Source organism: Rhinolophus sinicus, linkage group LG12 (genome assembly GCF_036562045.2).
Source record: "Rhinolophus sinicus isolate RSC01 linkage group LG12, ASM3656204v1, whole genome shotgun sequence".
Taxonomy (NCBI): domain Eukaryota; kingdom Metazoa; phylum Chordata; class Mammalia; order Chiroptera; family Rhinolophidae; genus Rhinolophus; species Rhinolophus sinicus.
The window spans coordinates 36,985,201-37,012,793 of NC_133761.1; the positions used below are offsets into that span (position 1 = coordinate 36,985,201).

General features: G+C 37.2%; 1 protein-coding gene and 1 pseudogene across 6 annotated transcripts in view; one reads left to right on the forward strand and one right to left on the reverse strand.

The window, feature by feature from the left end:
* Nucleotides 1-3,303: 3,303 nt before the first annotated feature.
* Nucleotides 3,304-27,593, forward strand: part of RAD54B (RAD54 homolog B) — a 128,095-nt gene continuing 103,805 nt past the window's right edge. For 5 of the 6 annotated variants that reach the window (XR_002135967.2, XM_019713370.2, XM_019713373.2 and 2 more), the window contains exons 1-3: nt 3,304-3,461; nt 11,328-11,488; nt 21,527-21,698. Coding sequence is in view for 5 of the 6 variants with exons in the window: in XM_019713370.2 (XP_019568929.2) it covers nt 11,354-11,488; nt 21,527-21,698 (307 nt within the window). In the remaining variant the exon portion in view is untranslated. The remainder of the gene's footprint in view (nt 3,462-11,327; nt 11,489-21,526; nt 21,699-27,593) is intronic. The other variant, XM_019713372.2, reaches the window with a different exon arrangement.
* LOC109435450 (ubiquitin-conjugating enzyme E2 variant 1) lies at nt 23,502-24,509 on the reverse strand (annotated as a pseudogene).

Sequence of the window (27,593 nt, forward strand, 5' to 3'; positions counted from 1 at the left end):
AGCTAGGCAATAATCCTGGCTTTCTCATTTATTAATTTGCTATGTGATAGGAACAAATGAGTCATCAGTGGTCTCTGTTTTCTCACATATTCTGAAATATAAAATAGAGCTCAGAGTGCGTGTGGTGTGGTAGAGAGTCTGAATCAGAAGAGAAATGTTATTACAGGTATTTATTGTAGAGTTAAAGTAAAAAGTAGCAGTCCAGAATTGATGAAGTGTAGTGACTGGCTAAGAGACAAATGGAATAAACATGACTGAAAAAAATGGTAATCACACTAAGAGGAGGTATCCAAATTATTTTTCTCCTCTCCACTCTCCCCAGGAGAAATGTTCAGCTCTGATGTTGGTGCTGGTTAATCAATTACCCAACATTACCAAATAACCAATAACCAATGAATGTTAGTTCAAAATTAAAAGTTACAGGAAGTTTTATTTCCAATAGTTCTAATATTAACTGAACTTGAGGACACAGTATAATATCCTTACAAAAAATATTTGATGGTGATAACACTCTAGTATTTAATTAATGATTAAAGAAGGGGAGAATATGAACTAAAGTTTACCAGAATATTTGTTTTCAAAGATATCTGTGTCCATAAAATTGAAGTTTAAAAGATTTTTAAAACTATATTCACTCTCTTGTGCTCACTTAGTGTCATAGCTTTAAATAGCATTTTTATACACTGATTCTTCTAAATTTCCAACCCAAGCCTCTCCTGTGATGCCCCAGCTTTGCATCTTCACCTCTCCACATGATGTCTAGTAAGCACCTCAAATTGAACATACCAAAATTGAGATTTTGATGTTTCCCCCACGGTAACTACTCAGCTATCTTCTTTTTCCCAATAAATGACAACTCTATGCTTCCAGTTTCTCAAACCAAAAACCTTACTGTCATTCTTACCTACTTCTGTTTCTCTTACACTCTATATCTGGTCTGGCTTCTATCTTCAAAACATATGTGGACTCCAAATATTACCACCTCTGCTGCAGCCAACCTGGGCCAAACCAGCATTGTCTCTTGCCTGAATTATGGTAATAGTCTCCTAATTCAGCTCAAAACCTTTCAATAGCCTTCCATTTCAGAAAAAGCCAAAGTTCTTAAAATGGTCCACAAGTTTCCACATGATTCCCCCCTGCTTGTTATCTCTGACCTCATCTGCTCTTTGAACTCACTGTGCTTCAGCTACCTAGTGGTACATTACTGCTGTAGGACCTTTGTTCAGGGAGGCCTTCCCTGACAACCCTATCTAAAATTTCAATACCCTTCATCTCTGCTTTACTCTTCTTACCACTTTCCTTTTTTTCCCTACAGCTTTAAGAACTTATTATTATTTTTAAAGATTTTATTGGGGAAGGGGAACAGGACTTTTATTGGCGAACAGTGTGTATTTCCAGGGCTTTTTCCAAGTCAAGTTGTTGTCCTTTTCAATCTTAGTTGTGGAGGGTGCCATTCAGCTTCAAGTTGTTGTCCTTTCAGTCTTAGTTGTGGAGCTCAGCTCCAGGTCCAGTTGCCATTGCTAGTTGCAGGGGTGCAGCCCACCATCCCTTGTGGGAGTCGAAGAGTCAAACTGGAAACCTTGTGGTTGAGAGCCCACTGGCCCATGTGGGAATTGAACCGGCAGCCTTCGGCGTTAGGAGCACGAAGCTCCAACTGCCGGAGCCACCAGACCTGCGTTCTTTCTACTTTTCATTATCTAACAACTACATAGTGTTATTGATTGTCTCCCATAATGCAAGTTTCATAAAGATAGGGATTTTTGTCTATTTTAACCACTACTATGTCCAGCACTTACTGTGACTGGCATATAGTTGGCTCTCAGTAGTTATGGATTTAATGAAGACATTTGACCTCACTTGTAGATTTTGTGATTGAAACGCAGATAGTTACAAATCATACATTTATGTAATAAATTTGCACTGAGAAATAGTTTTATTCTGACTAAAATGACATTTTCTAGCCCATCTTTAATATCATAAAATAATCAAGTAATATATTTCATAACAATTTTTATTAGAAAGAATAAAAAGTGAGGTTGATTTCTCCCCCTCGTAGACAATTCCTATAAAATATAAATAACTCTTTTGAAGTTTACTGTTTCAAAAAAAGTATTTTATTTTTTATAACTAGGATTGTATTTCTTTTCAATTATACTCATCAGTCATAATTTTGCAGTTTGTCCTTATCTTTATTGTAGAAAATTAGCCCTAACTTTTTCAACATGAACACAGAAACGTATGCTGTTATATAACTAATAACATCTTTATTTGAAACGTTACTTTTGCCAAGATAAAGTTCAAAAAATTATAGCAATTTAGTATATAAAAAATGATAGCTCCTCTATCACAATTTGGTAAAATTTAATAATCCCTAATTCATCACATATCTTTAGAGTTAATGGCTTTTGAAAATCAGTCTAGATGATGAAAATTATTCTATTTACACATTTTCAAGTGTTTTGTTCAAACTGGAATATTTTTCTAGCTATTACAGATGGTGGCCTGGTTTGAAAATACTTTTACATTAAAAGGCCAGTGACCTATATATTTCTACCTTGTCACCATATTAAAAGGTGTTCGGCCACTTATAAAAACGTCAGTTTGCCTATTTGGGTCAGGTAGTTTAAAGGGATGTGTTATTTTAACAAAGTTGGTGAAGTCACTTCATTACTAAAATGCAGCATAATTTAAGAGCTTTATGGTAAAATTCAGTTTATATATATGCTTTTTTCCCAAGGCAAATACTGCTATGCAGACCATCAAACTGCATGAATATATCCATGTAAATAGATGTTCTCACATTTAAGAAGTATGTGTCATCTGTTCTAAAATGAGGTCTATTGTTCCTGCAGACTCAGCATCTCCATCAAGTCTGACTGTAGGCATCAAATAAGTATTTTTTTAATTGAACCATAAACCTGAAGCAAACTTGGAGGCACTTAAAGAGAAATGCACTAGAAGGTACTATGCTTAGTGAAATAAGGCAAAGAGAGAAAGACAAATACCAGATGATCTCACTTATATGTGGGCTCTAAAGAACAAAATAAACTAGAAACAGACTCATACACCAGGGAACAAACTGATGATTGGCAGAAGGAGGTTTGGGGGGGCTGGGTGAGAAAGGTGACAGGATTAAGAAGTACAAGTTGATAATTACCAAATAGTCACTGGTATGTAAAGTACAGTGTAGTTCGCGGAAAATCCAAACAAACAAAAAGAGGAATGTAAAGGGACATGCGTGGTAACGTAGTCCAATCAGAGTCGGGGGCGAAAAAGGCGTTGCGGTGCAGGGGGCGGGAGATAGTGCGCGCGCAGCTGACTCTTCCACGATTGGTCACGCGAAGGCGGGAGCCTTGAGCTACTGCGGCGGTGAGGGAAGTGCTGCAATCCCTTGATTTCTCTTGCGGGGCGCTTGCTTCTTTCGGATCCTTGTAGGTACGTCCCTGGAAGACAACCTTCAGGTGAGGCTGCGACAGCCTGTAGTCTCGTGCAGGATAAAGCGGGTAGAGACTCAAGAGCAGGCCTCGGAGGGTGGAGGGACAGGAAGCGGCGGATCGCCTGTTGTCGCCTCCTGCGGGTCCTGAGCACCGTATGAAGTGAGAAGGGCCCGCTCGCTGCTGATGTGGCTGGTGGCGGAGGACGGGCGGTGGGTTTGCGTTTGTTGTGGTGGCGGGAGAAAGACTCCCAGCAGTGGTGCCTCTGCACCAGCTCTATGGTCCGCCTGCTCTGCTCCTGTGGCGCTTGGGTTTCTTTACCCCAGAACTAATTACGTACACTCTCCTGCATGGTATTAATTAATTAACAACAGAATTTTGTAGGCCAGTTTAGTGGGGCCACAACGTCAAAGGAACAACTTAAGCCACGAAGTGAAATAACTATCACCTAATGTCGATGGAAAGCAAAAAATAGAAACGAGGGAGGTTTGTTGCTGGTTCTTGGTTGTTTATTTACATTCTTGCATCCCGGAGGTTTGATGGTCGCACCCTATCCCCCTTCAAAGCCCAAACGAATCCTTAGATTCAGGTCGTGATCCCCTTTGTTGAATTACATACTTCTATCTCCTCTTCAGGGACCTTCATCGTCTGTACTTTCATAGGACCTTGTGTGTTAAACAGCCAATAATAGTTAAGTGTAATAATATTCCAGATAACATTGAGTGCTTACTATGTGTAAGCTTTGTTCTAAGTGCTTTAAGTATTTCATTTACTCCAGTAGTCCTATGAGTAATTATGATTATTGTACCCCCTTTTGTAGATGAGGAAATGGGAGCACAGAGAGGTTAAGTAAGCTGTACAAGAGCACACACTAGGAAATGTCAGTCCAGATATATATTCAGGTGTTTACCTCCAAATTTGTGTTCTTAATTATTACACTACATTGCCACATAATTTAGGCCCTCTGGTATGTTGCAGCTGTCAGCCTGGGCTTGCCATTTTATTTGGGAGGACAGAAGCAGGTAGGATGTTGGAGTCATTTCAGAAGTTGTAGCATCACAACAAGGCTGACAAATGAGGGCATTATTTCTATGGCCTGGGAAAAAGCTCAAATAGCACTAATTTAAGAGGTGATAAGGATGCTGAAGTATTTAGGGGGGAAATATACTGATGTCTGCAGTTTACTTTGAATGCATCAACAAATTAGATGGCTTGATGGATGCCTAAGGTCATATGTAAATGGACGAGCTAGAATTCAAGCCTACTTAGGCTGGCTCAAGAGTCTGTTTTCTGAACCACCATTCTGTGCTGCTTTTCACTTGCCTACACCCTCAAATTCATTTTTTTTTTATTAGTTTACAGGATAGGGTTGAAAAATTAGAAATCATGTATTAGATCTAGAAAGGTTTCAGGGTTGAAAGTGGAGATGAACAGAATTTTACTATCTAGTCCATAGTCTCTGTTTTACAAACAAAGAAGTTGATATCCAGAGTTTAAATAGCTTGCCCCAAATTTCTAGTTACTGTGTTTTTCTAGTTTTCCTTTTAAAAAGCTGTTGTTCAGAATTTTCAGTTTTACAGGGTAGTCTGTCTGACTAAATACAAAGAATAAACCTAATATATTTCATGGTGTGGATGTCATTTTTATTAGTGATATCTAGAATTCATTACTTGTAGTAGGCTCATCATTATCTTGTTATTTCAGTTGAGGTATTGTCATCTAAAAGCCTTGAGTTTTTAATCTGAACTTCCCATTGTTCTATTTCATTTGACCATTAAGTAACAGTCTAAGTGCAGGGCCCACGTTTGTTTTTAAATCATCTTGTTGCAGTTAGCTTGTGTCAGTTTCAAATTTGTTTCATTTGTGTATCTAGGGATGTGTAATATTCTGTCAACCTATTATAAAAAGGAAAATGAGTTAATGAGGTCATTTTGGTATGACTTGTTTGGACAGAATCTGTATTGACCACTGGTATTGGTAAATACTACTCCTAAAGTAAACAGTCACAAACCATCTTTTTTTTAAAAAAGATTTTATTGGTGAAGGGCAACAGGACTTTATTGGGGAACAGTGTGTACTTCCAGGACTTTTTTTCCAAGTTAAGTTGTTGTCCTTTCAATCTTAGTTGTGGAGGGTGCTGTTCAGCTTCACATTGTTGACCTTTCAGTCTTAGTTGTGGAGCATGCAGCTCAGCTCCAGGTCCATTTGCCGTTGCTAGTTGCAGGGGGTGCAGCCCACCATCCCTTGCAGGAGTCAAACCGGCAACCTTGTGGTTGAGAGGCCTCGCTCCAACCGACAGCCACCCGGGAGCTCAGCAGCAGCTCAGCTCAAGGTGCCGTGTTCAATCTTAGTTGCAGGGGGCGGAACCCACCATCCCTTGCGGGACTCGGGACTGGAGGAGTTGAACTGGCACCCTTGTAGTTGAGAGCCCACTGGCCCATGTGGGAATCGAACCAGCAGCCTTCGGAGTTAGGAGCACTGAGCTCCAACCGGCCTGAGCCACCAGGCTAGCCCCACAAATCATTTTTTAAATTTAATTAAAACCATTTGCTCTAAAATTATGCTGATAGAGATCTATTTTGCGTTTGAATAAAAAAGAGAAACTGTCCTTTCCTAATCCTGTAAACTGTATAAAGCCTTATTATTTATCAAGTACTCATGTTTCGTTATTTTAACATTGCTGAAATTAGGAAATGTCTAACCATCAGTGATAACATTTCAGTTTAATTGGCTGCATTTTTTTCTTTTCTTGGGTACATAAAACAATAGTGCATCTCACAATTGATAGCATCTTAGATTTGATGAAACATAGTAATTAAAAATATGGTTAATGGCACTTTCCCTATTTTAGGTGTAACATTTATGTTTGAAATATACAGAGAAAAACTCAGAAGAAAATAAAAATTTCTGGAAATTTTAACATCCAGAAATAATCAGTGTTAATGTTGTGGCATGCGTTTTTCTAGTCTTCTAAAAATCTTTATAGAAGTATAATTTACAGTGTACAGTTCAATGTGTATACTTTGGTGAGTTTTGACAGAGTTGTAACACACTGCTATCTGATACAGGTTATTCCTATCCCAAAAATTCTGCATGCCCCTTTGCTTTCTAGTCTTTTAAAAAATATATACACATATCCTATTTTTGGTCTTTCTTTTACAAATTGAAGTGATGCTGAAATGTTTTATAGCCATTTTTTAAGTTGAAGCTTTTTATTTTTTTTTTATTTTTATTTTTTTAATTGGGGAACAGTGTGTACTTCCAGGATTTTTTCCAAGTCAAGTTGTTGTCCTTTCAGTCTTAGTTGTGGAGGGCGCAGCTCCAGGTCCAGTTGCTGTTGTTAGTTGCAGGGGGTGCAGCCCACCATCCCTTGCAGGAGTCGAGTAGTTGAACTGGCAACCTTGTGGTTGAGAGCCCACTGGCCCTTCGGCGTTAGGAACGTGGAGCTCCAACCGCCTGAGCCACTGGGCCGGCCCCAACTTTTTTTTTTTTTTAGAGCTGTTTTAGATTCCTAGCAAAACTGAGGGGAAGGTAGAGATTTCCCATATGCCCTCTACCCTCTCAGGTGCATATCCTCCCTTACTATCAACATCCCTCACCAGAGTGTTATATTTGTTACAACTGATGAACTTACATTGATACACATAATCACCCAAAGTCCATGGTTTACATTAGGGTTCACTCTTGGAGTTATACATCTTGTGGGTTTGGACAAATATATAATGACATTTATCCATCATAACGGTATCATACAGAGTATTTTCATTACCCTAAAAATCCTCTGTGCTCCACCTATTCATTCTGTCTCCAATTCCTGGCAACCAATGATCTCACTGTTTCTGTAGTTTTGCCTTTTCCAGGATGTCATAGAGTTGTACGTACAGAATGTGTACCCTTTTCATATTGACTTCTTTTCTCTTAGTAATAGGCATTTAAGGTTCCTCCATGTCTTTCATGGTTTGACAACTCATATCTTTTTAGCACTGAATACTATTTCGTCATTGGATGGACCACAGTTTATTTATCTATTCACTTACTGAAGGACATCATGGTTGCTTCCAAGTTTTGGCATTTATGAATAAAGCTGCCATAAACATTCATGTGCAGGTTTTGTGTGGACATGTTTTCAACCTCTTGTTGAAGGGAGTTATTGTATGGTAAGATTATGTTTAATTTTGTAAGAAATCCCCAAACTGTCTTTCATAGTGACTGTAACATTTTGCATTCCTACCAGCAGTAAATGAGAGTTCCTGTTGCTCCACATCCTCACCCATTTTGGCCATTCTATTAGGTGTGTAGTGCTGTCTCATTGTTTTAATTTGTATTTTCTTGATATACCATGTTTTCCCAAAAATAAGACCTAATCGGAATATAAGCCCTAGCATGATTTTTCAGGATGACATCCACTGAAAATAAGCCCTAATGTGTCTTTTGGAGCAAAAATTGATATATGACCTGATCTTATTTTCGGGGAAACATGGTATAATATGGAACATCTTTTTATATGCTTATTTGCCATCTGTATATCTTCTTGGTGAGATGTCAAGGTCTTTGGCCCACTTTTTAACTGGGTTGTTTTCATATTGTTGAGTTTTAAGAGTTTTTTGTATATTTTGGATAGCAGTCCTTTTATGATGAATCTTTTGCAAATATTTTCTCTGAGTCTGTCGCTTGTCTTCTCATTCTCTTGACATTGCCTTTTTGCAGATCAGAAGTTTTTAATTTCAACGAACTCTAGCTTATCGGTTATTATTATTTTTTAATGGATATTGCCTTTGGTGTTGTAGCTGTAAAGTCATCATCATACCCAAGGTCTTCTAGGTTTTCTCCTATGTTATCTGCCAGGAGTTTTATAGTTTTGTGTTTACATTTAGGTCTGTGATCCATTTTGAGTTAATTTTTGTGAAGGTTGTCAAGTCTTGTGTCTAGATACATTTTTTTCATGTGGATGTCCAGTTGTTTCAGCACAGTTTATTGAAAAGGCTGTCTTTGCTCCATTGTATTGTTTTTGCTCCTTTATCAAAGATCAATTGATTATTTTTATGTGGATCTGTTTCTGGGCTCTCTGTTCTGTTCTATTGATCTATTTGTCTATTATTTCACCAATACCACACTGCCTTTATTACTGCAGTTTTATAGTAAGTCTTAAAGTCAATCCTAACTTTGTTCTTTTTTCATATTGTGTTGGCTAATCTAGGTGATTTGCCTCTTTATATAAACTTTAGAATCAGTTTGTTGATATCCACAAAGTAACTTGCTAGGATTTTGTTTGGGGTTGCATTGAATCAATAGATTAAGTTGAGAAGAACTGATATCTTGACAATATTGAGTCTTCCTATCCATGAACATAGACTGTATCTCTCCATTTATGTAGCTCTTCTTTGATTTCATTCGGCATAGTTTTACAATTTTCCTCACATAGATCTTGGACGTATTTTGTTAGAATTATACCTAAGTATTTTTTTTTTTTTTTTTGGTGCTAATGTAAATTGTATTGTGTTTTTAATATTAAGTTCCACTTGTTCATTGCTGGTATATAGGAAAGTGATTGACTTTTGTATACTAACCTTGTATCCTGCAACCTTGCTATAATTACTCTTTATAGCCATTTTTTATTTGGTATATCAAAAACATTCTCCTTGTCATTAAACATTCTTTTGAAAGGTGATTTTCCCTCCATTCATGACTGTAGAATCATTCATATAACAAATGCTTCTTTGTATTTGGTACTGGCAATATAATGACAAGCGTAATATAAGACTTCATGCCTTATCTAGGAGTTTGCAGCTTAAGTGAACTATTAGGAGATTTCACTACACTATGAAAAGTACTTGGATAGTGCACACATAGGAAAGGCCTTTAAGTCTTTGGGAGGAGATGAAGAGGGCTCATGGTTAAGACTCCTAAAGGATAAATTGGAATTAATCAGGCAAAGGAAAATGGGAAAGGGCATTCCCAGCACTGTGTAGGGGAAAGTTTGTTCAAACGTCTAGAGGAAAAGAGAACATGGCTTGCTTGGGAAACTGCAGTACTAACTCACAGTTTTAGTGGTATATGGAGAGAGTGTATTCTATTGTGTGGGTGTAACATGATTTATTTATCTAGTACCATGTTATAGACATTTAAATCCCCCCCCATTATATGTGATGCTAGCGTGATTATCCTTATACATAATTCTTTGAGTATATCTTTGATAATTCCTTAAATTCCCAGAAGTGGAATTTGTGGGATAAACAAATAATTTTGGTAGCCATATATGAGATGTGATCAAACAATACAGTGAATGTTTAAATAAAAAATATTTATTCCAGTAAAAGACACATTGCCCTCTCAATATACTCCCCTCACTTCAAACACACTTATCCCATTGTTCTTGCCACTTTCTGAAGCAGTTTTGGAAGTCCTCTTTCGTGAGTGTCTTTAGTTGCGCTGTCCTGGCTGCCTTGTCCTGAATCACTCTGACTTTGGGGAAGAGCCAGAAATCTCATGGTGCCAGATTCGGTGAATAAGGTGGATGAGGACATACTGTAATGTTTTTATTTGATGGAAATTGCTGTATACCATAAGTGATGTGTCACATGGAGCGTTGTCATGATGGAGGATGATTTACAGCGCACTTTAAAACACACCTTCTCTCAGCCGTAGTTCATACCCGACTGACTGCAATGAACAAGTTGAAACTTGTCACACACTGTTACTAAGGTTTGATGCGTAGCTTCCCATATTGAAGATCCCTGCCTTTCCGTTGGATGGTACTCAGCAGCAGCATTCACCATATTTTGGGATTACAACGGAAAGTCTGTGGCATGCATCACTTCTGATATGGCAATTTTTGTCAAATAAAAGCATTACGGTGTGTCCTCATCCACCTTATTCACCGGACCTGGCACGGTGTGACTTTTGGCTCTTCCCCAAAGTCAAAATGACCATGAAAGGTAAAAGTTTTGGATTGATTCAGGACATCGAGGCAGCCACGAGAGCGCAGCTGAAGACACTCATGAAGGAGGAATTCCAGAACTGCTTCAGAAAGTTGCAAGAATGATGCGATAAGTGTGTTCAAAGCGAGGGAGAATATTTTGAGGGGAGGCTAATGGCAATATGTCTTTTACTATAATAATTTTTTTAAATTTAAACATTTACCATATTGTTAGATCATACCTGGTATATCTTGGTGGTAGCTTATCTTGTATAGTGTTTTGTGAAGTAGCTTTGAATTGGAGTGGTGCTACTGTCCGTTTTAGAAGCATGATGTATATAATGTTCTCATCTTCCATCTGTCTTCCCCTGTCCCCTGGTATAAACAATACTGAGCAAAACTTAGGAAACCTGGTTCTAGTCTCTTGAAAAAAATTCCACTGTGTTGAAAGAAAATAGGGTAGTAAAAATAATTGAATTATAATTTTGTCTTTTGAATCGCCAGGATTTCATCCATTCATTCAAATATGTGTTATTAATTGTAATGTGTCTGGCATAGTGTTTGATGGCTGTTTATAGAATGGTGAAGAAAACAAGCATGATTGCTCCCCTCATGCAGTTTATAGATTAATGGAATAGAAAAAAGCAACCTGCTTGATATATGTATGTGAATAATTATGTTTCCTTTGACTTTGAAACTACTGTCTAAATTCCATTAAAGACTATATCATCATGTCTAATCTATAGTATTACCAAAATTCATATAATATATGCTCAAGTTTGTACCATTCAATTTAAATCTTAATTTCTATTCAAAAACCCTTTGTGATGGGAAATAAAATCTTACTGTTGAATTTTTTAAACGCTTTTTACAAGCTTATTGTCTTATATTTTTAAAGACATCATAGGTGAAGTGATGAGCTATTTTTGTATTTAGAAGTGATTCTGATCAGACTTATGGATGATTTCTGTTTTCAGTATTTTTCAGGTTACTACTGCTGAATATGAGGCGATCTGCAGCACCAAGTCAGTTGCAGGGGAAACCCTTTAAAAAACCAAAATTTATACCACCATCGAGAAGTAATTCAAGTCTGAATGAAGAGATTACAAAGCTGAATCCAGAAACAAAATTATTTGAGGTAAAAAAAAAAGTCATGGAAGTATACTATAGAGAAGCATGTATTTACTTAAAAAGTACTATTTAAAGAGTTATACAGTACTTAACTGCCTATAAGAATTGTTAGCATTTCTGACAAAGTCTTCTAAAAACCTTAGAAATGATGAGTAAGTTTTTTTTTTTTTTTTGAAGGAATGAGATGTAGTTGGGCACATAAAATAAACTTCTGGTACCTGTAAAAAATATATCTGTGAGGGAAGGGGTGGAGAGTCTTGTTAAAAAAAAAAAAAAGTTATCCTGATTAGTGTTCTTTTTAAAGGTACCACATAAATAAATGAAAACTTTAGACAAAGCAGTTAAAGCGAAACATGTAAATAATGATATATATCACTAATCTGGATGTTTCCTTTCATTTTACTTATAAAAAGTAATCTGTGAAGCAGTCTTAAAATATGTTCTTTACCACTACCATGTTTCCCCAAAAATAAGATCTAGCTGGACCATCAGCTCTAATGCTGTTCCGGGAAACATGGTAAGAGAAGGGATTGTTTGGGTCTTAGGTATATAGAAGGTATATAAAGGTATATAGAAAGTACATAAAATGGGTGATCCACACTTCTGCTCCTCCACAGTTCTCTGATCTATTTATGTTATGGAGATTAAAGTCTATTAATCGTTTTTCTTTTTTTTATTGTGGTAAAACATATATAACAAAATTTGCCATTTTACCATTTTCAAATGTGCAAGTGTTACCATAGGGTGGAGGGTGGGCCCTTGGCATGATGCCTGGGCTTGGTTCCCACACTGGGGGTCAAACCTGGCGGTGTCTGGGCTTGGTTCCTACACCAGGGGTCAAACCCGGGCCTCGTGGAGGAAAACTGGCAGTCTTAGCCTCTCTGGCTTGGCTCTCACATGGGGGTCAAACCTGGTGGAGTCTGGGCTAGGTTACCATACTGGAGGTCGAACCCAGGCCTACTGAAGGAGAACCGAGAATCCTGGCTGCTGCGTTGCCTGAGGGTGGGCCGTCCTCAGTGCGATGTCCAGGTTCTTGGCATCTCGAGCAAAGAATTGAACGAGACACAGGGGTAAAGTGGTGAAAGAGCATTTTATTAGAACAGACTGTACACTTCAAAGAGTTAGGAGCGCCCGAGCACAAAGAAAAGCATCTGAGGGCCCCCTGCCCTTGAGAATTTGGCGGTTTTATTGTTTCTTTTCTAGGATGGGCTGTTCCCCTCCAGGCGTTGGACCACCTGATTTACATCTGTGATGGACAGAGGGCTATTACCTCATCTTTTTAGACTTCACATGTTCCTTCCCAGAAATCAGTCCATTATAATGATATTAATGAACTACTGGGCATATGTATGATACTATAATGATGATATAATAAGGTTAAGATGAGATGGAGGTCGTTGTAGCCTCTATTGCCTCTATTTTGCAGATGTGAGCAACTGGTTTAATCTAGTTAGATCTTCACAGTGGTTAATGGTTAGGGCAGATACCGGAAGAATTTGGGAGGTCTCCAGGCAGTGCTCCCCATAGGTTGTGTTGGACGTGCAGGAATGCAGAGATGTAATGCCTGTCTCTAACTGCCTGCCTTATTTCCCCTGAGAGACATGATCCCCATAAATCTCTGTGGGAAGTTGAGGATCAGGATGTCTCTCTTCTGTATCTGCTTCCTCCTGGGAAGGGGTGTAGGGCTGTCCCTACCTATTGGGGATTCACGGAACTCTGATCCTATCTGATCTTGAATAGAAAAGAGGGGTCTCATATCTAGCTTGGTCGGGGTGCGCTGGAAGCGTCACTGGGATGTTATTCATATCCCGATGGCCCGCAGATGAGGAGACACAGATTTCAGTTAATAAGTTAAAAGTGCTGGCCCCAGGAACAGAACTCAAGAGTCCATTTATCTTAATTTCAGGTGGTGTTTGTTCACCCAGGGTTTAGGTCTGGAATGGCCTGGAGGAGTGTTGGGCTACAATGATTACAGTTAATACGATTAAGTTACAGGCTTTTAAGTAGTTATTTGAAGCAGGGGTGAGAGAGACCTTCTGTGATTTAGGCTAGGAGCAATCTTTAGTTTAAGATTAAGAAACTGATTTGAAAAGCGATTAAGACGGGCTAGGGAGCTAAGAAACTAGGGAAAAGGAGGCTTAAAATTTCTATAGTGAGGGGGCTCTCCCATATCACAAGTAAGTGGCATTAATTATGTTCACACTCTTGTACACCAATCACCACTATCTGTTTTCAAAACTTTTTCATTATCCCAAACAAGTTCTATAACCATTAAATAATAACTCCGTATTCTCCCCTCTACCCATCTCCTAGTAATCACTATTTTACTTTGGATCTCTATGGATTTGACTACCTCATATAAGTGGAATCATAAAATATTTGCCCTTTTGTGTCCGGCTTATTTTATTTAGCATAATGTTTTCAAGGTTCATCCATGTTGTAACATTTGTCAGAGCTTAGTTGCCTTATAGGTTGAATAATATTCAATTGTGTGTATATACCATATTTTGTTTATCCACTCGTTTATTTATGTAACTTGATGAAATTTGGGTTATTTCTACTTTTTTTTGCCTATAGTGAATAACGCTGCTATGAACATTGGTGTACAAGTTTCTGTTTGGGTCCTTGTTTTCAGTTCTCTTAGGTATATACCTAGGAGTGGAATTGCTGTGTTATGTTATGTTTAGTTTTTTGAGGAACTACCAAACTGCCAAAAAGATTTGTTTTCCACAACTGCCGCACTATTTTACATTCCCACAGCAATGTCTGAGTGTTCCAGTTTCTCTGCATCCTCAGCAACACTTGTTATTTTGGTTTTTTTTTTTTTTAAATTTTGATTATAGCAGTCCTAGTTGGTGTGAAGTGGGATTTCATTGCGGTTTTGATTTGCATTTCCTTAATGACTAGTGCTGCTGAGCATCTTTACATGTGCTTCTTGGTTGTCTGTATGTCTTTGGAGAAATATCTATTCAAGTCCTTTCAGGTTCTTAATTGGTTGTTTGTCTTATTGTTGTTGAAAACATCTACTAATTTTTGACTCTGCCTTTTTTGGTCTGCATTTGTTTTACCCTACATTTCTTTAGAATTCTGGCTGCAACATAAATAGAAAACATACTTTTACATTTTAAATAGTTTTTTTAAAAGCATCTTTATTTAAATACAATCCATATACCATACAATCCACCTACTGCAATTGAGTGGTCTTTAGTATATTCACAGAGTTGTGCAACGAACACCAAAATCAATTTTAGAACATTTTCATTACTCCAAAAAAAAAAAAAAAGTTTGCACAGCAGCACTCATTCCTGATTTTTCTCCAAATCTCTCAGCCCTAGATATAATACCAAAATCACAAGTACGAACACCAAAAAATTAGATAAATTGGATTTCATGAAAATTAAAAACTCAAAACCCCAAGTGAGATACTGCTTCATCCACTACTATGGCTATAATCGAAAAGATAATAAATTGGCAAGAATATGGAGGATTGAAACGCTCAGACACTGATGGTTTCTGTTTCTATAGATTTGCCTATTGTGGATATTTCATGTGACCTTTTTTTTTTTTTTTTTTTTAATTTGTTGGGGTGACAATTGTTAGTAAAATTACATAGATTTCAGGTGTACAATTCTGTATTACATCATCTATAAATTCCATTGTGTGTTCACCACCCAGAGTCAGTTCTCCTTCCATCACCATATATTTGATCCCCATGTGACCTTTTTTGACTGGCTTTTTTTCAGTTAGCATGTTTTCAAGGCTCATCCATGTTGTAGCATGTATCAGTAGTTCATTCCTTTTTATTACCGAATTTATTAGTTTTCTATTGCTACTGTAACAGTACTACACATTTAGTGGCTTAAAATAGCACAAATGTATTATCTTACAGTTCTGTAGGTCAAAAGTTCAACACAGGTCTTGCTGAGCTGAGATTCAAGGTATTGGCAGGGTTGCATTCATTTCTGGTGGTTTTTGGTAATTATGTTTTCTTTGCTTTTCCTATGTTCTCTAGGCCAGGTGCTTTTCTTAGCTCATGGCCCACTTCTTCCAAACCAGCAATGGCAGTTCAGAAACTGAAACTCATTTGATTAGATTGGGCCTACCTGGATACTCCAGGACAATCTCTTCATCTCCAGATCCGTAACCTCAATTACATTTGCGAAGTCCCTTTTGCCATGTCAGATTTCATATTCGTAGCTTCTGGGGATTAGGATATGGACACTGTTGGGAGGCATTTTTCTGCCTAACACACTGAATAATAAACCATTGTATTAATATTACATTTTATTTATCCATTCATCACTTGATGGGTATTTGCGTTGTTCCCACTTTTTAATTTATGAGGTATTATGAATAATGCTCATGAATATTTGTTTACAAATTTTTATGTGGGCATGTTTTGTTTCTCTTGGGTGCATTCCTAGGATTGGATTGCTGGATCATATGATAATTCTATGTTTAAACTTTTAATAAACTGCCAGACTCTTTCCCAAGGTGGCTGCATCATTTTTATTCCTACCATCAGTGTATGAGGAGTTCAAACCTCCATATTATTGCCAATTTATCTTTTTTATTACAGCAGGTAAAGTAGTATCTCATTTGGGTTTTTGAGTTTTTAATTTTGATGAAGTCCAATTATCTAACTCTTTTGGTGTTTGTACTTGTGATTTTGGTGATACATCTAAGATGGTCATGAAGATTTACTCCTGTAGTTTCTTCCAAGAGTTTTATAGTTTTAGTTCTTACAGTTCAGCCTATGATCCATCTTGAGTTAGTTTTTGTGTATGGTGTGAGGTAGGAGTCCAGTTTCATTATTTTGCATGTGGGTATCTAGTTGTTTCAAAACCCTTTGTTTAAAGACTATTCTTTCCTCATTAAATAATCTTGACACCCTTGTCTTAAGGTTTATTTTCTGGTGTAGTTTCTAAGGACTAATGCCAAACCCAAAACACTGACTTATATTTTTCTTTATGTCAGGAAACTAAGTAGTTAGTTTATTTATTTATTTATTTATTTATACATTTTATTATTTTTTTGATTTAAAAAAATTTTCAATTACAGTTAACATACAATGTATTAGTTTCAGGTGGACACCAAGTTGCCTCCATATCTTGGTATTGTAAATAATGCTGCAATGAGCATAGGGATGTAAATGTCCCTTTGAAGTACTGTTTTGGGTTTCTTTGAATACCCAGAAGTGGGATTACTGGGCCCTTCTTTGTCTCTTGTAAAGTTTATTTTGTCTAGATTAAGTATTGCTACCCCAGCTTTTTATTTTCATTTGCATTTGCATGAAATACCTTTTTCCATCTCTTTTCTTTCAGTCTGTGTGTCTCTTTGTATCTGAAACAAATCTCTTGTAGACAGCATATGTAAGGCTCTTGTTTTTTTATCCATTCAGCCAACTTATGCCTTTTGATTGGAGCATTTAATCCATTATTATGTAAAATAATTGTTGATAGATATGTAGCTATTGACATTTTATTACTTATATTTTTTATGTTTCTTTGTTTCTTCTTCTTAAAGAAGTCCTTTAAAATTTTTTGTAATACTAGTTTGGTGGTGATGAACTACTTTAGCTTTTTCTTGCCAAGTGTTTTCAGTTAGCATAATGTTTAATTATGATGTGTCTTGGTGTTAGCCTGTTTAGGTTCATCTTGTTTGGGACTCTGTGCTTCCTGACTTGTATGTCTGTTTCCTTTGCCAGGATAGGGAAGTTTTCCTTCATTATTTTTTCAAATAGGTTTTCAATTCCTTGCTGTCTTCTTCTGGTATCCCTATGATGTGAATGTTGGTATGTTTGATATTGTCCTAGAGACCCCTTAAACTATCCTCATTTTTTTGTATTCTTTTTTTTGTTGTTTTTCTGTTCTGGTTAGGTGTTTTCTGCTACCTTATCTTCCAAATCGCTGATTTGAACCTCTACTTCATCTAATCTACTGTTGATTTTCTGTTATGTATTCTTCATTTAAGTAATTGTATCCTTCATTTCTGATTGGTTCTTTTTCATGTTTTCTGTCTCTACTTTTATGTTTCTTATCTCTTTGTTGAAGTTCTCCCTGAGTTCATTGAGCATCCCAAGAACCAGTGTTTTGAACTCTGCATCTGGTAGATTGCTTGTATCCATTTTGTTTAGTTATTTTTCTAGAGCTTTGTTCTGTTCTTTCATCTGGACATGTTTTTGTCTCCGCATCTGGCTGCCTCCCTGTGTTTGTTTCTATGTGTTAGGTAGAGCTCTTATGTCTTAATAGAGTGGTCTTATATAGTAGGTGTCCTGGGGGCCCAAATGGCATGGCCTCCCTGGTCACCTGAGCCAGGTGCTCCAAGTGTGTCCCTTGTGTGGGTTGTGTGCCCTTCTGTTGTAGTTGAGCCTTGGTTGCTGTTTGTATGTCAGTGGGAGGGATTGACCTTCAGGCTGATTGGTTGTAAGGACTGCACAAAAGCTCCTACAGTGGAGGAGCTTTTGTGCAGGGGTGACCCTACGGAGCAGGATTTGCTTTAACCGGGCTCTGGTGTCTGCCCTTTGGGTGGTGCTCTGGTGTAGTCTGAAACTGGTTACCAGGTGTGTTGGTTCTGAGGCTTCTTGGGAGGGGTGCTGTGGCAGACCAAGGCCAGCTGCTGCCTGTGCCCTGCCTGGAGCCACTTGGTATGACCTACAGAGTAATCTGCATATGGTTGCCTTGTGCTGGGCTTGGAGGTTCCTGGGAGAGGCTAAGCTGTGAACAGGTGCCAGCTGCTGTTATTGCTGGGCTTGTGGCTGCTCAGCAAGTTGTACAAGGCACATTGAGGCCAGATGCTACTTGTTTGGGGTTTGTGAACCTTTGAGAGATGAGCCAAGACAGGCCATTTATATGGGAAAGCCACTGGAAGTAGCTGCTTGGGTGGAGTGGAGTCTCAGAGAATCACCAGCGTGGGGCAAATAGTGTTAGCCAGGTTGATGGAGACTCGGATATGGCAGCCACCTATTTTTGCAGGCTGCCAGCGGAGTGGGCTCAACAAAGGAAGAATGACACCTGCCAGCACTTCTGTCTGGGAGAAAGTTGCCCCTCTAGCCCTCACCCGATAGCCAGACAACTCAGTTACTCCCTGTATGTCTCTGGTGCTTTTGAGCTGCTGCCCCAGCACTGGAGCTCAGAGTGAGTGAATCCATCAGCGAGTAAGCCCATGCATGGGCCCTTTAAGAGGAATGCCTGGGACTCCAGCCACCTTCAATCTCACTCAGTGACAATCTCTGCTGGTTTTCGTAGCCAGAAGTTATGGAGATCTCTTTTTGCGGCCCTGGAGCCCAGGGTTGCGGAGCCTGATGCGTGGCTCCTTAGCGGGACCTTGAAAACATCTTCCCGGTGTTTAACCGACATACATGGATGTGGGGCCTGCCTGTTCCACATCTCCTCCCCTCCTACCAGTCTACTTCTGTTCAGCTAGACTTGGTGATTCTCAATGATGGTTTTCTGTACTTTAGTTGTACTTTTCACGTGGTCGTGAGAGAAGGCAAGCACAGCGTTTACTTACTCTGCCATCTTGACCGGAACTCTATTATTTTATTTTTTAAAACGAACGAAGTAGGCATTTATGAAATTATACAGCTATTTTAAGCATGGCAACGTGAGAAGCCTAACAGTATTAGTCCAAGTAGGCAACTCTCCTTCCCCCTTACTTTGTCTACTATATTCTTAAATTTTTGTTATTAAATTATTTTTCTTCTTAGATTGAATTAATTCATACTAAGAAAATATTATTTTGGTGAGTTAAGAGTTTTTCTACTTAATTTGTCTGTTAAATACAAAATTTGGGGCCACTGAGCATCAGAATAATTATACTGGTAGATGATAACTCTTTGATTAACATAGGAGTCTGAATGCATACTAAGTAAATAAAAGAGAAGAGTAACTTCTTGAAATGGAATGCTAAATCATAAAAATAGAAGTATTAATAGTGTTAGATGGATGCCAAAAGTAGTGGATGAATGTTTGATCAGGAAGTAGAGTGTTTGAATAGCATCTCCTAACATTAAAAAATTATAAAGGGGCACATATTAACTTGGCAGGGAGATCTGACAGACACTACCTTAATCAAATGAATACCTCCAATAATGGGACAAATCCATATCATGTGCTTCCCAATGTGATGAGCTGTGATATTTCTGTTCAAAATGCATAACTTGAAACTAATCATAAGGAAATACCAGACAATCCAAATTATGGGATATTGTACAAAATAGTTGGCCTGTATTCTTCACAAATGTCAAAGTCATAAAATACGAATAAAGATTGAGGAGCTGTTCTAGATTAAAGGAAACTAAAGAAACATAATGACTAAGTGTAATGTATGACCTGAGATTGAATCCTGGCTCAGGGAAAAAAGTATAAAAGACAATTTAGGGATAAGGGACTATATTTGAATATGGACTGTGGATTAGATAATAGTAGTATACCAATGTTAAATTCTTGATTTTGATAATTTTACTGTGATTATCGAATGTGGTGTCTTTGCTCTTTGGAAATACTGAAGTATTTGGAGGGAAAGGAGCCAGTGCCTACAGCTTATTCTGAAAGGTGTACACACACACACACACACACAGACACACACACACACAGAGGGAGGGAGGGGAAGTAAATGTAACAAAATGTAATCAAATGGTGAATCTGGGTAAAGGGTACATGGGACTTATTTTTGGAATGTTTCTGTAACTTTGAATCTCAAAATGTTGCAAAAAATAAAATTTATGATCTCTATTGGTTTATTACTATGACTTACTTTAAAATCTTACCAGATGGGTTTTTAATATCTCTGAAATTTCTTATAATGAATATTTATAGAGGTATCATAGCTGTGTCTGTTGTGAATTATTATTTTCGAAAAATTCTAATATACTGTGGTAGGCAGAAAAATGGCCCTCTAAAAATGTCCACGTTCTAATCCTTGGAACCTGTGAATATGTTACTTCACATGGCAAAAGGAACTTTGACCAAGTGATTAATTTTAAGGACCTTGAGATGGGGAGGTTATCCTGGATTATCTGGGTGGGCTCAGTACAATCATAAATGTCCTTAAAAGCAGAAGAGGGAGACAAAAGAGAGGGTTAGAGAAAGATGTGATTATGGAAGCAGGGTCAGAGAGATGCAACATAGCTGGATTTGAAGTGGATAAAGGGGCCACAAGCCAAAGGAATGTGGGTGTTTTTAGAAGTTTGAAAAGACAAAGAAATGTAATCTCCTTTAGAGCTTTCAGAAATATAGCCCTGCTGATAACTTTGGTTTTAGCCCAGTAAGACTCAAGGTAGAGTTCTAACTTACAGAATTATAAAACGGTAAATTTGCATTGTTTGAAGCCATTAAGTTTGTGGTAATTTGTTACAGCAGCAACAGAAAACTAATACTAAAACTAAAAGTAAAGATAGAGGAACTAGTATATAAAGAACTCCCATGTACCCAATACCTAGTTCTAACAATTGTCAATTCATGACCAATCTTGCTTTTTTACCTCTCTCTCTCCCTAGCTCCTTCCCATTCATTATTTTGATGCAAATCCCAGGAATATCTTGTCTTTTGTAAATATTTTTGTATTTGTGAAATATAAGGACTCTTTAAAAAAAGAACACAGTGACAATACCATAAAAATTTAACAATATTTAAAGTGTTTATCTTAATACTGATAAATTTAGCAAGAGAAAGAGCAAATGACAGAGTAGCATATTACTTGATTAAAAGCTCTTTGATATGTTGTTTAAAGAACACTATAATTTAGCACAATTTTCGTTCTGTTACGTCTTTTAGCTTTTATGACATAATTAAAACTAATTTTAAAAATAATGAAAATTGGATTTTAAATTTATTTAAAAATATCTCTTTCCTGTTTAGATATAGAAAAACTGGTAGTTCATATTTTAAATTAAGCTTTATTTTTGCTTTATTTTTACCTCCCTAACTCTCTCCCTAGCTCCCATTCATTATTTTGATGCAAATCCCAGGAATATCTTTTCTTTTGTAAAAATATGGAAAATTAGATTAAATTTCTGCATTAAATACATATTTCATTCTCTTAGATCGCAGCAAATAAGACTACTTTTCTCCAGTCACAAACTGATCCCAGAATATGCAGTTTAAATCTTCTACCTGCTGAAGAAAGTGCTAGAGAAATTAATCACAGGGATAATTACAAGGGAAAATATTGTTTTGAAGCATCTGCAATGACAGCAGTAGACCTACATCATATAGGTAAGACTGTATTTTTTATTGATAGGGTTTACAGTTGACCAGTTTTATTGCAGTATTACTTAAGTTGATTATAAGAATGAATATGTTATATTCAAAAGTTATTGATATATTACCACTAGATTGTTGATAATTCAGATTTTTTGTTGTCATAATTTATCTTTAATGATTGGATTAATAACCTTGTAATTCAAATCTTGTACTTTGTAATAGATGTATGTCTAAGACTTCATTATAAACTTATTGGTCAAATACAGTCTTTTCTCCAAGTACCAAAATGTGTGTAAAAATTTGAAAAAAAAAGTTTCTAAAAAACTATGACTGTGTTTCCCCGAAAATAAGACCTAGCCGGACAATCAGCTCTAATGTGTCTTTTGCAACAAAAATTAATATAAGACCCAGTCTTATTTTGCTATAATATAAGACCCAGTCTTATTTTACTATAATATAAGACCAAGTCTTATTTTACTATAATATAAGATCGGGTATAATATAATGTAATATAAAATATATAATACCGGATCTTATATAATATAATATAACTGGGTCTTATATTAATTGTTGCTCCAAAAGATGCATTAGAGCTGATTGTCTGGCTAGGTCTTATTTTTGGGGAAACACAGTAATAGTACTAAAATTGGAGAGGTGAAATTGAAATGAGTAAAATTGTTAATTCATTATAGTCCATGGAGTAACTTCAAATCAGTTAGCTTTGAATTATGGAGGTATATAATTTCAGGAAAACCAAGCATTTAACAAATGTTCCCTCCTCTCTTTGTTGAATTGAGTTAAAATAATGAGTTTGGATCAGCAGTAGATTGGTAGTTTTTACGTAATTAAAAAAATAATTAGGATTGTTCACAGATGTTTATTTGGCCTTGTGAAAGGCAACATTAAGACTACATTTTTGGGGCCGGCCTGGTGGGTCAGGCGGTTAGAGCTCCGTGCTCCTAACTCCAAAGGCTGCCGGTTCGATTCCCACATGGGCCAGTGGGCTCCTCTCAACCGCAAGGTTGCCGGTTTGACTCCGGCAGGGGATGGTGGGCTGCGCCCCCTGCAACTAACAGTGGCAACTGGACCTGGAGCTGGGCTGCGCCCTCCACAACTACAATTGAAAGGACAACTTGACTTGGAAAAAATCCTGGAAGTAGTCATTCACCTTCCCCAATAAAATCTTTAAAAAAAAAAAAAAAAAAGACTACATTTTTCCCAATTGCATTTTTAAAATTTTTTGGTTGAATAAACACATTCAGGGAGAGAGCCCCATCTGCTGGTCTATAGAATAATAACTGCCATACTTAAGAGATCAATGCAAATCAATGAAGTGCCTTAAGTGCTTACCCTTTTGAAGGAAGTTCTTGAACTTTGTGATGATTAATTAATTTCACCTATAAAATTGGTTCATTTCTTGTTGGGGCAGAAAGGAATTCTGTATTTTCCCAACTGGCCAGGATCCTTAGTATCATTTATGCTGCTTATAACTTTTCAAAAGGTATAACTAGTGTCAGGACAAAGTTGGGAAGGACTTTTGGAGCTGGTATCAATTCAGTGATATCCCTAGAGATGGCTCTGCTCTGGGCATAGCAGTTTAGCTGCTGCTCTGTTTCACTGACTTGCTCTCTCTTTATTTCTTACCACCTCACTTCCCTTCCTCTTTTCTTCCTTCCGCCTTTGTTAGGTGAATATCCTATTTTCCCAGGCTTTCTTATCTCCTGTCAACCTTGTTTTGTTTTGTTTTTTTTTTCTCTATCGTGCCAGTAAATCTCTTCACCAGAGGATGATATTTAGACTCTATAGTATAATATATTTCGTGTTACTGATTTGGGCATTATTTGTGTTCTACTATAGTTTCTCATTCTCTTCCCTGTTAAATATAAGAAGAGAGTTAAGAGTTAAGATAAATTGAAGATGGAGTTAATTTATTCAACCCTTCATCCCTTAAACCTTCTCTGATTTAGTACATTCACTGGACTGAGAAACCTGTGCCAATCTCCTGATACCTTCCTGCCTCTCATTCAGAAAGAGAGGTTAACTGGGGGAAAAGAGCATTATAAGAAGAATCTTGCTTTTTAGGGTGATTGCTGGAGAGAGATGTTGTATATTGAAAAGTATGGAGATGAAAGACGTATATTGTATACACTCACCTATTGTTTTTTTTGTATAGCGCAACTTATATATTTCAAATGAACAAAAAATTAGTATCATTTACAATATCTTAAGATAAACAACTGCCTTTCAATGGGAGCTTCCTTTTCAGTACTTTGAGGTCTACAAGACATAGCTAGAAAATTTACTATGGAAAATGAAGACTGCTTAAATTGAATGGGGGCAGGGGAAGGGCCTGTGGTTTTTCTTTTTGATTAATTGCTGTAACACAGTCCTTCATGTGGCTGAGGGAGTTTCATATTTTGTTTAGATATCATTAGGCACCGAAGCTCTTGGAGGACAACTTTGATGCTATATGAATTCTGCCATTTTGCTAGCACTGATATGGCTCTTGTGTACACCACTCCATTAGAACTACTAACTCCATTCATATTAAGTTTTGTTACAAGTCTTACAAAGGGGGGTGCTTCTGGGTATTTAGGTCCACATTCTATTTTAAGGCTGTATATTTGGTTTTCATAAATTGTTCTTGGAGGTCCAATGATCATCCCTGTCCATCTTGTAAGTATCATGCCTTCGTCATCTTCCAGATCCCAGCTAACTGTGCCATCTCCTACTCCTTCCTGGCCTTCTTCGAGTTCTTCCAACAGTTCAAAATTGTGAGGGACTTTTACTCCTGAGCCCGTGGTGGCTGCCATCTTGCGTCACTGTCGCTCCTGCACTCACCTTTTGATAGTCTTTCAATCCTACTGTGTTTCCCCGAAAATAAGACCTAGCCGGATAATTAATTACAATGCATCTTTTGGAGCAAAAATTAATATAAGATCCGGTCTGATTTTACTATAAGACCAGGTCTTATATAATATAATTTAATATAATATAACATAACATAACATGATATAATATATATAAGTAATATAAACCGGGTCTTATATTAATTTTTGCTCCAAAAGATGCATTAGAGCTGATTGTCCAGCTAGGTCTTCTTTTCGGAGAAACAGGGTAGGTCTAATGCACCTTGAAGTGAGGTCCAAGCCTATATGTCTGAGTTAAACTATTTCCTCATTTTCCCAATCACCTTTATATTTTGAAAAATTTCCTGCATATAGAGAAGTTAAGAGAATAATCCAATTATTATCCTAAATTCAATAGTTACTAACATTTTGCCTCATGTGTTTTCTTTTAAATGATATGAGTAAAAGTATATAAGCAAGTGTTGGGATCTTTTGGATGTCACCCTATAATTGAGTATTACAATATTTCATGTCTGTAAATAACAGTAGGGGTGGACAGAATGTGCAAGGAATACTCCTACCAAATCAAGGTTTTGTATATTCAAATAGAGCTATAATATGCCCTATTGGAGAACAGGCTTTTTGAACATGAAAGAACCTGTACCAACAAAAGAATATGTTAGTACCATATTTATATTATGATTAGCAGTTTAATTTCAGTAAGTTAATCACTATCATTAAATTAATGTGATTTTTGAATTTTATTGGTTTTATTTATATTTAAATTATAAATGTTTTTTTTTTTTTATTGTGATAAAATGTCCATAATGTAAAATTCACCATTTTAACCTTTTTAAGTGTACAGTCTAGGGGCATTTAGCATGAATACAGTGTCGTATAACCATTATTACTATCTAGTTCCAGAACATTGTCATCACACAGTAAGGAAACCCTGGAACAAGTAAGCAGTCAACTCCTCATTCCTCACTCTCTTCCCAGCCCTGGTAACCACTAATTGGTTAGAGACAGAAACCACTTTCTGGCTCTATGGTTTTGCCTATTCTAGATATTTCTTATGAATAGAATCATATAGTACAGGGTATAACAATTAAGTTCACGAACTCACCCCAGAAAAAGTGCTACATACCTCATTGCTGAATATCACTACAGTCACCTTTGACGTACTCCGCTTGGGAAGCTATGCACTGACTCCAGCGCTTAGCCTACCCTTCAAAGCAATTTTGGAACTCTTTTTCTGGAATGGCCATCAGAGCTGTCGTTGTATTACCGTTGATGTCCTGAATGTCATCAAAATGTCTTCCTTTCAATATTTTCTTTGTCTTTGGGTAAAGAAAGAAGTCATTGGGGGCCAGATCAGGTGAGTAGGGAGGGTGTTCCAATACAGTTATTTGTTTACTGGCTAAAAACTCCCTCACAGACAGTGGCAGGTGAGATGGTGCATTGTCATGATGCATGAGGCATGAATTGTTGGCAAAAAGTTCAGATCGTCTAACTTTTTCACACAGCCTTTTCAGCACTTCCAAATAGTAAACTTGGTTAACTGTTTGTCCAGTTGGTATAAATTCATAATGAATAATCCCTCTGATACGAAAAAAAGGTTAGCAACATTGTTGCAACAACTTCGCAAACTTAATTGTCACTCCTTCGGTATATAGACATACCTCATTTTATTGTGTGGACAAAAACAGGGGTTCTAGGGAAAGTAACATCACAGGGTGATGTGATTTTAAATTCCTAATTGGGCAGGTCATGGTGGGTAGTCACGCCCTAGGCATATATCTTCTTTAGTAAAAGGTTTATTTTTGCTTTAAGTAAGCCCTTCCTTATTTCTGTGCATCTAGATTAACACACCCTTGAAATAGGCATAACCACCCTCAAGAGAGCACATACTCTTATTAACTATCCTATAACCCAGTCCCTGCCTTGCTTTTCTTCCACCTCCATGTAATCTTTCTTTCCTTCTCTCCTTAATTTCAAATGCATAAAAGAAGCTGCAAAGCTGTTATTCTCTGGAGCATTTGAGATCTTACTCCCCAGCATTTGTCATCAGTTTGGCTCAAATAAATTCTTATAAAAAGTTTGCAGTTTGGACGTTTCTTTTTTCTTTTTAGTTGCATTTATTGGGGTGACGATGGTTACTAAATTACGTAGGTCGTAAGTATACAATTCTACAATACAAAGGTCTGACAATTAAGTTTGCGAAGTTGTAACAGTGGTGTTAAACTTTTTTTATATCGGAGGGATTATTCATTATGAATTTGTACCAACTGGACAGTTAACCAAGTTTACTATTTGGAAGTGCTGAAAAGGCTGTGTGAAAAAGTTAGACGACTGAACTTTTCTCCAACAATTCATGGCTCTTGCATCACGACAATGCACCCGTTCACACGGCACTGTCTGTGAGGGAGTTTTTAGCTAGTAAACAAATAACTGTGTTGGAACACCCTCCCTACTCAGTTGATCTGGCCCCCAATGCCTTCTTTCTTTACCTGGAGATAAAGGAAATATTGAAAGGAAGACATTTTGATGACAGTCAGGACATCAAGCGTAATACAACAGCTCTGATGGCCATTCCAGAAAGAATTCTAAAATTGCTTTGAAGGATGGACTAGGTGCTGGCATCAGTGCATAGCTTCCCAAGGGAGTACTTCAAAGGTGACTGTAGTGATATTCAGTAATGAGATATGTAGCACTTTTCTTAGGATGAGTTCGTGTGTGACCTCATACATCTAGTTTAGACGTTTCTAATGTCGACAATTGCACTTTGTTTTATTGGGCTTTGCAGATAACGTATTTTTTTTTTCCTTTTTTTGCAAATTGAGGTTTCTGGCAACCCTGCATTGAACAAGTCTGTTGGCCCCCTTTTTTTCACTAGCATTTGCTTTCTTCGTGTCTGTGTCACATTTTGGTAATTCTTGCAATATTTCAAACTTTTTCATTATCATTATATTTGTCATGGTGATCTGTGATCAGTGATCTTTGATGCTACTATTGTAATTGTTTTGGGTGCTACAACTGCCCCCAAATAAGACAGTAA